Source organism: Macrobrachium nipponense, chromosome 7, assembly GCF_015104395.2.
Source record: "Macrobrachium nipponense isolate FS-2020 chromosome 7, ASM1510439v2, whole genome shotgun sequence".
NCBI classification, from domain to species: domain Eukaryota; kingdom Metazoa; phylum Arthropoda; class Malacostraca; order Decapoda; family Palaemonidae; genus Macrobrachium; species Macrobrachium nipponense.
In genome coordinates this window covers 73,136,995-73,146,994 of record NC_061109.1, presented here as the reverse complement: position 1 = coordinate 73,146,994, position 10,000 = coordinate 73,136,995, and the positions used below count along the sequence as shown (strand labels likewise).

At 37.0% G+C, this 10,000-nt stretch overlaps 1 protein-coding gene across 1 annotated transcript in view; it reads left to right on the top strand.

The window, feature by feature from the left end:
- The window catches only part of LOC135217712 (uncharacterized), a 100,576-nt gene that overhangs the window by 74,609 nt on the left and 15,967 nt on the right, over positions 1-10,000 (top strand). Inside the window, 3 exon segments of the mRNA XM_064253700.1 lie at positions 304-463; positions 3,346-3,497; positions 5,308-5,449. Of these exon segments, the coding sequence (XP_064109770.1) occupies positions 304-463; positions 3,346-3,497; positions 5,308-5,449 (454 nt within the window).

The following is a 10,000-nucleotide window of genomic DNA, read 5'->3' as shown; positions in this document are numbered from 1 at the left end:
TATATATATATATATATATATATATATATATATATATATATATGCACATATGTGCGTGTGTATGTCTGTTCCGTGTGTATATTAGAATTTTGTTTATTTGCATAAATATATATATATTATATATATATATATATATATAGTATATATATATACATATATGTATGTACTATGTATATGTATGTGTGTGTACATAAATCCCCAACCTTAATAATACGGTAGCTCCTCTCCATAACCCTACTACAATCTGAAAGTGAACACTAAATGCAATCATCCATAACTGTGTCCTTCCCCAAACCTCGCCAGGGACACGAACTGCAGCACAACGTGTCTGGGGGTGTCATCATCAGCAACCAGAGTCTGGTCCTCCAGCGGGTGGTCCGGACGGCCTCCGGGAACTACTACTGCGTCGCCTCCAACATTGAGGGAGACGGCACCTCCAACGCCATCACGCTGAAGGTCAAGTGTGAGTGTCATACTCTGTTAGGAAAGAACGACGTCATCAGTTAATTAATTCTTTGAACATCAATGAACTGGCGGACTGATTAACTGATTTTTATAATCTCTTGTATGAAGTAATTAATCAATTAAAAATCACTACATAATATACATCACATTTTTCCGTCATATAAATTACATACGCTATGTGTAAGATTGTTGTCATCACCTTATTTTGACGTACAAATACACAATCACACACACAAACACACACACACATATAATATATATATATATATACTATATATATATATATATATATAATAAAATAGCCAACACACAATCACATGTGGAACAGAAATAAACTGCTGACTCACATCGGGACTGAACCCAAGTCTTTCAATTGGCAACGCTCTTACCTTTCAATTGAAAGATGTGTCAGAAATTTATACACACACACAGATATATATATATATATATATATATATCTATATATATAATATATGAATATATATATATATATATATATATATATATATATTATATATATATATATCTATATAACATATTTAACATATATCAATTGTGTATATAAAATAATACATATTCCTTTAAAATTTCGTTCAAAGAAACGAGCGTCTCTCGCAATTTCTCCTTTCTTATCGAATAACCGGAAGCGATTTCCGATCCGTTCTGTCGCTTCTGAGCCTTCCGGGTGAGGACCCCAGAAGACGGGAAATTTTACGCTACGGCTCAAGACAAAAGAGGCTGTAGTCCTGTTTCCTTCTCTGCCCTTAGGAGTTAAAGCTTCGGAACGGTTAGATCTAAGACCAACGCTTTGGTCTTGACACGATTGTATAGAACTCTCTCGCTTGATCTCTGTCTCTCCTATATATATATATATTATATATATATATATTATATATATATATATATATATATATATATATATATATATATATATATCTATATGAGAGAGAGAGAGAGAGAGAGAGAGAGAGAGAGAGAGAGTGAGAGAGAGAGAGAAGGGTGTTTAGCGTATACTAGACTGTTGATGAAAAATGGAGTTATCTGAAAAATAACGTGTAATATTCCGGTTGTCATAAAATAGCAAAGAGAGGTAGAGAGAAGAGTGTCCAGTGGTAATAAGTGATGTCACATAAGAAAATGTAAATATTCCTGTCACACACAGGAATGACATGATGCATTTTATGAAACCGAAATATTACACATTATTTTTCATATAACTCCGTTTCTTATCCACATTTTAGTTTACACTAGACACCCTTCTCTCTCTCTCTCTCTCTCTCTCTCTCTCTCTCTCTCTCTCTCTCTCTCTCTCATTTTACAAAAGGTCGGAATAACATTTCACATTTCCCATTATTCCATTTTTATTCAATATTTTAGTTTTCACTAGGTATTCTCTCTATGTTTTATGAGAGCGGAATAATATGACAGATTTTTTCTATAGTTCCACTTTTCATCAATATCATAGTTTTCACTCGGCACTCTTTTCTCTCTCTCTCTCTCTCTCGTGTCTTATCAATGCCTAAGGAATTGCAGGTAGCCTGACTTGACTGTTTCGACTATACAGAGGCCCAATTATCGTCCAGCTTCAAACTTTGACCACGGCTGTTTTTGAAACCTATTAATCATTTTTCGATTGGAAAGTCTGAATGTCGTTGTTTTCTGGAATGAAATTTTCTCTTCTATTTGGGCTATTTTTCGTCTTATTTATTTGATCGTATTTCACGTTGATAATTTAATTCTTAAACTTTACCTCGTTCTTCTTCTCTAACTGTTTATTTCTCATTCAACTGTCATTTCTTGTTTCTTTCTCTTCTATGACTTTCATCAACAACCAGTATACCCATTTAATTTTTCTCTATATTTCCTATTCATTCGCCTTCCCTCTCTACTTCTTCTACTCTTTATTTTTCTCCTTCCCAATCGAAAAGATCGATGCCTTTGTGAAGTTAAAAGTAGGACAGTCAATGACCCTCCAGCTGTCAAATGATTCCACAGCCACGTTAAACTTTTACAACCAAATGCGTTTCCATTTCTGTCTTCCATTCAAACTTTGCCTTTTTCCTCTTTTGGCCTCCATATATATGGTAATCAGGAAGAGAGAGAGAGAGAGAGAGAGAGAGAGAGAGAGAGAGAGAGAGAGAGAGAGAGAGAAATGTATGGAGAATCATTATTCTTATTTTAATTTAGTTACAGAATTTTTTTTCAGTTTTAGAGATAAGAAAAATAGAAATGCACCTTCCGCCGCATTATGGAGAGAGAGAGAGAGAGAGAGAGAGAGAGAGAGAGAGAGAGAGAGAGAGAGAGAGAGAGAGAGAGAGAGAGACGTAAAACTTTCGATATCATTATCCCTTAAGCTTCGACAGAATAACTTGAGCACATGTGATTGCATTATATTCTAGACCGGATCAATTTACTGTCTGGATATGACTTATATTCTTGTACTATTATCATCCAGGCGGTGAAAATATGGTCAGTTCACTGTAACACTATTATGTGGGACTCAAAAGAACTCATTATATATGCCACACATAATAGAATACTGAACAATATCTCATAGCGTAACAACGCATTTCTTATATCACCCCATTATATCGCTCTGACACTTTGTGTATCCCCAGACATGAAAGCGCATTTGACATGATATCAAGGCACATTCCTTAAAGCAATTCATCGTGGGGTATTCAACACAACACCATAATTTATCCACCATAACAAGCACAACAACACGAGTATTGCATCACTCCTCATTTCCTGATCTCGTTCTCCAACCATCTCCTTAAAACCTGACAGTGGGTAACAATTGTATTTCAAATTACGAAATCCCACAACGGCGGTAAATCTGATTTCATTATTCTCTCTCCATTTCTCTTCCCACGGCAGACACACCTGTATGTCGCCCAGGTCAGCTGATGTACCACGGGGCCGCCAGGTATGAGCAGGTGAATATTCCGTGTCACCTGGAGGCTCATCCTAAGCCCACCTCGTTCATCTGGACGTTTAACAACAGCGGCGAAAGCGTCGACATTCCACAGGTAAGTTACAATAATTAACTTCACTCGACATTCCACAGGTAAGCTACAATCATTACTTCGACCTTCCACAGGTAAGCTGCAATATTTACTTCGACATTCCCCAGGTAAACTGCAATAATTACTTCGACATTCCACAGGTAAGCTGTAATAATTAACTTCACTTGACATTCCACAGGTAAGCTGCAATAATTACTTCACTCGACATTCCACAGCTACGTTCCAGTAATTACTTCACTCGACATTCCACAGGTAAGCTGCAATAATTACTTCACTCGACATTCCACAGCTACGGTCCAGTAATTACTATTACTTCACTCGACATTCCACAGGTAAGCTGCAATAATTACTATTACTTCACTCGACATTCCACAGGTAAGCTGCAATAATTACTTCACTCGACATTCCACAACAACGTTCCAGTAATTACTCACTCAACATTCCACAGGTAAGTTCCAGTAATTACTTAACTCGACATTCCATAGGTAAATTCCAGTAATTACTTCACTCAACATTCCACAGGTAAGTTCCAGTAATTACTTCACTCAACATTCCACAGGTAAGTTCCAGTAATTACTTCACTCAACATTCCACAGGTAAGTTCCAGTAATTACTTCACTCAACATTCCACAGGTAAGTTCCAGTAATTACTTCACTTGACATTCCACAGGTAAGTTCCAGTAATTACTTCACTCAACATTCCACAGGCAAGTTCCAGTAATTACTTCACTCGACATTCCACAGGTAAGTTCCAGTAATTACTTCACACGACATTCCTCAGGCAAGTTCCAGTAATTACAACATTCCTAAGGTAAATAACAACACATCTGACTCGACATTCCATAAGTAGACAACACGAATTAACTTTACTCGACATACCACAGGTATATAATCAATTTCCCTCGACATTTCAAAGGCAAGTAATTAACATCATTCGATATTCGACAGGTAGAGAAATTAGATTTGACTTCACTCGACATTCCACAGGTAGATGATTGATTTCACTCGACATTCCACAGGTAAATGGCAATAATTCACTTCGTTGCAGATAGCAGGTCAATAATAAGTCACTTCATTCATCTTACCTCAAACATATGGCCACAGTCCATTTTTCCTGACATACCAAAGTAAATGCTAATAAGTCACTTAACTCGACACACATCTATAAATGCCAGAGAACAAAGCCATCTACATACCACTAGTAATTGCCTACGATCACCTTGAGAGTAGGTCATGAATGCAATATTGTCCGTTTGTCAGTCTCCAACACGTCTCATAAATCTATCGATGGATCACAATTATTGGTTGGTGGCTGGGAACATGGAAAAGGATTTAGGGTATGAATTTGTATTAAAGTTTTTATTTATTTTTATTTTTTTCTGGGAGAGGTACTACAGTCTCCCTTGTGTAAAACTCTAGACCATCTGGATTGATTTCATAGTGGTTGGTGCGGGAATGGGAAATGGTTTAGGGTATGAATTAGTATTAAGGTTTTTATTGTATTTATTTTTTTCTGGGAGAGGTACACGTTCCCTTGTGGTAAAACGCTTAAGAACATCTGTATTGATTTCATATTTTCAGACTGAGGCCTTTTTATATTATTTTACCCGATGAAGAGTCCTATTTGGTAGACAACGTTCCATGAACGTAATATAAATAACACTCGGAGAGAGAGAGAGAGAGAGAGAGAGAGAGAGAGAGAGAGAGAGAGAGAGAGAATGGGGTTTTCACCGCTTGTTTACGTATCTTCATATCGGTTCGCGCACTTAACCCCCTTTACCTTTACGTACAACAATAACTATCTCCATTGCAGAGTCACATCCAATCCTTCGGGACCTACTCGACGGTGAGCTACACACCCAACACGGAGCTCGACTACGGGACTCTCCTCTGTTGGGGCACCAACGCCGTCGGCAGACAAAAGTATCCCTGCGTCTTCCACGTCTTTCCGGCAGGTGAGCCCAGTAAAAGAGTAGGCATTACTAGAGGTTGTTTGTAGTGTCCCTTGAGGCCCTATCTGCATCCACTTTTCATCCTTTTTCCTTTTATCTCTCTGTTCTCGCTTTCTTTCTTCCATCTTTCAGCTGTGCAAACATCCCAATTCAAACATCCTAATTCCCTCTTGTCACTTTGTTTGTTTTGTTTGTATGGTATTTATACGTTGCGTGGAACCAGTGGTTATTCAGCAACGGGACCAACGGCCTTACGTGACTTCCGAACCACGTCGAAAGTGAAGTTCTATCACCAGAAATACACATCTCTCACACCTCAATGGAATGCCCGAGAATCGAACTCGCGGGCACCGGAGCATTGTTTGGCCGTGTAGCCAAATTCTATTTTTTTCTTTTTGTGGGGGAGGGGGGGTTACGGAAGGTCACAATATGCCTTCCATTCTGTCACTGGTGGGTGAATAAAATTAATGCTATTTACTTCTTGTTCATGCCTAAACAGAATTTAAGAATTCGTTAGTTAAGAAAATAGTTATATCCTTAAATTGCTTATCAATTGCATGAAAAGTTAATTACTTGGTATTTTATTTGCTGCACGTAATTTATATAATTTGATTTGCATTTAATTATCTTATTTCAGTCAGTGGAGCAGGCAAGGGTTCTCTTTCCTATTATCGATGCAAAAATAAATAAATAAATAAACAATAACATACTTTTATTCGAATAAACTGAAAAATAATATTTCAAGGACAGTTCTTTTTAGTGGTTTAACAAAGGAACATTGAGTAAAAGTATTAGATATCCTGACGGTCTCCAATATCAGCGGTTATGAAATGTGTTAACTGAATGTTTTATGCAATTGCCTTCAGAATTTCTAAATAAAAATATTTTTTTATATCGTTTTAACGGCATGTCAGGTAATAGATTATATCGCGTTAGAGTGAAAAATTAATATATTTCTCGTCGTCTGGCATAAGAAACGAAAATTGAAAATACAAAGACTCAAGGTAAATAAAGAGAAAACTACGAACAAGGAAGATGGATAGAGTTCCTTACATCGACCTGCGTCTTAAATGTAAATAGTTGAACATAAAAAAAAAAGTTGTGATATGTTGAATATGTTAAGATGACTTGGTTGAATATGGTAGGTGACTTAGCTTTTCATCGGATTTGTGTGTGCCCCCTAATGCAATGCTGTTTTATTGTAAAAAGAAAAAACCATTTTGATTGACTTGGTATTCGTGATTCTAAATATTTACATAGGGATTTTAACTGCTCGATACTTTCCATCGTTAATGTATGTATCATAACGATATGTAATCATATATATTTATATATATATATATATATATATATATATATATATATATATATATATATATATATGCATGTACACACACACACACACACACACACACACACACATATATATATAATATATATTATATATATATATATATAGAGAGAGAGAGAGAGAGAGAGAGAGAGAGAGAGAGAGAGAGCGGTGTTGGGGGAGGGGGGCGGTGAATTACATAGTGAAGACAAAGCCGTCATGCCCTTACAGAATAAAAGAGTCTGAGTGTAAGTCTGTATTGGGAACTATACTGCAATACAAAGACGTTTTCGAATACCGAAAGTAACCAAGGATTTCAGGAGACTGTATCAACACGCATATCCTCCGTAACGCCTCCAGAGGTATAGTATTATATTATTCCAAATTACTTGAGAACGAAGGAGATATGAACAACGAGACTACGGGAATATCCTCACGAAACGTGATAAAAAGAAAGAACCTCTTCAGTTCTCGTAAAAATAAAATGGTTTTTGGAGCACGAGGCGGAATATCAATATGCAAATGACCCAAACATAACCCCAACTGAGCCAATACGGGACCGAAGAAAAAATGCCTGAACTGTCACCCTCTCTGTGCAGCAATTATAACTCTAAGGTATACTTAAACTGGAGGCTATTTTCCCTTGGGACTGGTGACGCTAAGATTACCCTTGGCTTAAGCTGTATTTTCTTGAATTATAGAGTTATGGGTACACACAAATTCGTATTTTCCTGCGACGGGTGTGCCATTTATACCGTAGTGGATGGAAAATAGGTACTGCATATAATTTTTATCTGTTGCAGACAGCAGTAAATATTTGCATTACGTATATTTACTTTCGTATTTTTCATTTTATGTTATTGGTTTAATATTCAGAGGATGAACCCTATTCATATGGAGCAAACAAACAGTGGCCATTGACTTGAAATTCAAGCTTCCAAAAAATGCGGAGTTCATTAGAAAGAAGTAACATTAGAAATAAATAAAAAAAGAGATAACTTTTTAGAAAAGAAAAAATAAATGAACATATAAATGAATTCCAATCAGTGCTGGGTTGTTCAGCTAGTAAAGAGATAAAATGTAAGTAAATTACTAGAATACAAGAAGAACGTGTTAGGGTAGTAATGCATTGCATCTTCGTTTGAACTTCTGGAGCTCCAGAAAGGAACAGAGTAAGCTTAGTTAAGTCAAAGACTAGTCGATGTAGTGCTGACTTTCTCATCTACAAAAGGTAAGATTTAGTAAACTCCTGAGAGATGACATTTAAGAAGGGATTTGTGCATGGCCACCAACTCCTGCCCAATAATTGTGCCTAGCCAGTTGTAAATTAATCTACAAAAGCAACTTTTTCACAATAGCCTTGGTGTGATGTCTGCAGTCTGGATGCATAAAGATTTCAATTAAGAATAGAATAGAATACAGAATCTAGACCAAAGGCCAAGCATTGGAGACCTATGAGGTCATTCAGCGCTGAAAGGGAAATGGAGGGTAAAAAGGCTTATTTAAAGGTGTAAGAGGAAATCCTCCCACCTGCGCTATGAAACAATTGTTACGAGGGGATGGATACTAAGATAGAAGAAAGAGAATATAAACAGAGGTAAGTACAGTAAAAGGAATGAAAGACGTTGCAGCTATGGGCCGAAGGGACGCTGCAAATAACCTTAAGTAATGCCTATAGTGGCCCACATGAGGTACACTGACGGCATTACCCTCCTACGGGGAAGATTTCAATTTAATGATTTTCCGACTCTAAAATGAATCCACGGTTCCATAAAATTCCGGAAAACGGTTAACGTACACCGCATAAATTTGCATAAAATTGAGCTTCCGACTTTGGAGAAGAACCCAATTTAATCCTCTTCTTTCGCCTTATATCTTTTATTCATGTTGTGTCCATCGCCATTTTCGAATTCAACGTTTGAAAGGAGAACTGTGACAGATACTTAAAGGACAGACCAAATTTGGGGCAGTTTGTCATTTTCGATAGTCGGGCAGAGAGAGAGAGAGAGAGAGAGAGAGAGAGAGAGAGAGAGAATAACACCAAACCTATTGCAAAGCTCATTATGATAACAGGTCTGTAAACAGGGAGACTAACTACGAAATACAAATCTGTAGAGAGAGAGAGAGAGAGAGAGAGAGAGAGAGAGAGAGAGGAGAAAATAGCATCACAACTATATTGACACTAACTGCGGAAAAGAGATCTGTAGAGAGAGCACATACATGGCATCAAGAGTTATTTCCAAAAAGTTTTTCTTTTCCAGAAAAATTTGTAAATATAATTAAAAAATCATGTGCTTCCGTATTAAAAAACTGATAAAATATTACGGCTGATATTTAAGTTGAATATAAAATAAGCGTTTGCACTTCGCTACTCACAAGTATTACAACACGAACTTCGTTTAATATCCAGTTCACTTGGACCCAAGGGGGAATTATAGATAACTTTTGAATAGCTGACAGGTTTCACGAAGTCAATTTGATCCTGATGACATATTTATATATATTCCTTTCAAGTTTATATTATATTTTCTCTTCTGAACAAAATGCTCCTAGAATTATATCCAGAATATCTAGTTCACCTCAACGAAGTCTAGCAAGGAAAACAACCCACGGCTGAATAGCTGCAAGCCTATTATAATCCTTTCTCTCACGTCGTTACGACGCATTTTCTCCAGCCCGAACCGCAAAGCAACGTAATTTCCTCGGCAGGTGACAATGCCTTCACGCCCTTCATGGTTTCTCCTTCATTGAGGCGAGAGATTGTACCCTAATGCTCATGTGATGGCAATCATAGCGCGTCTCCTTCATCCAGAATCGAAAAATTGATGGATGGAAAGATTGGTAGAGAGAGGGAAGGCAAGGGGTTGGTGGGGGGAGGGGCGGCTAGTGAGATGGTTTTCTAATGAGGAGGCGGGTTTTAGGGGCGGAAGCATGAAGTTTTCCCTTTTTCTCGCAAGCTGAAATTAAATTGAAATATTCTGTTTTTATTACGATACGTTACTAAGGAAAATGAATTTCTGGAGTTTGTTTAACCTTTATTAGATTGTTCTTTATTTTGACTAGAATTTTATTCCGCCAATTATTGAGGAGGAAACAATGAAGCTTACTCTTTTACTCAGTCGTAGGTGATTACGTATCTGGGGGTTCCACATTTAACAGAAGTTTAGAACATTAAAGAATAAAACAGACGACCAAAGCATTACTTATTGCACGAAACGTATTGA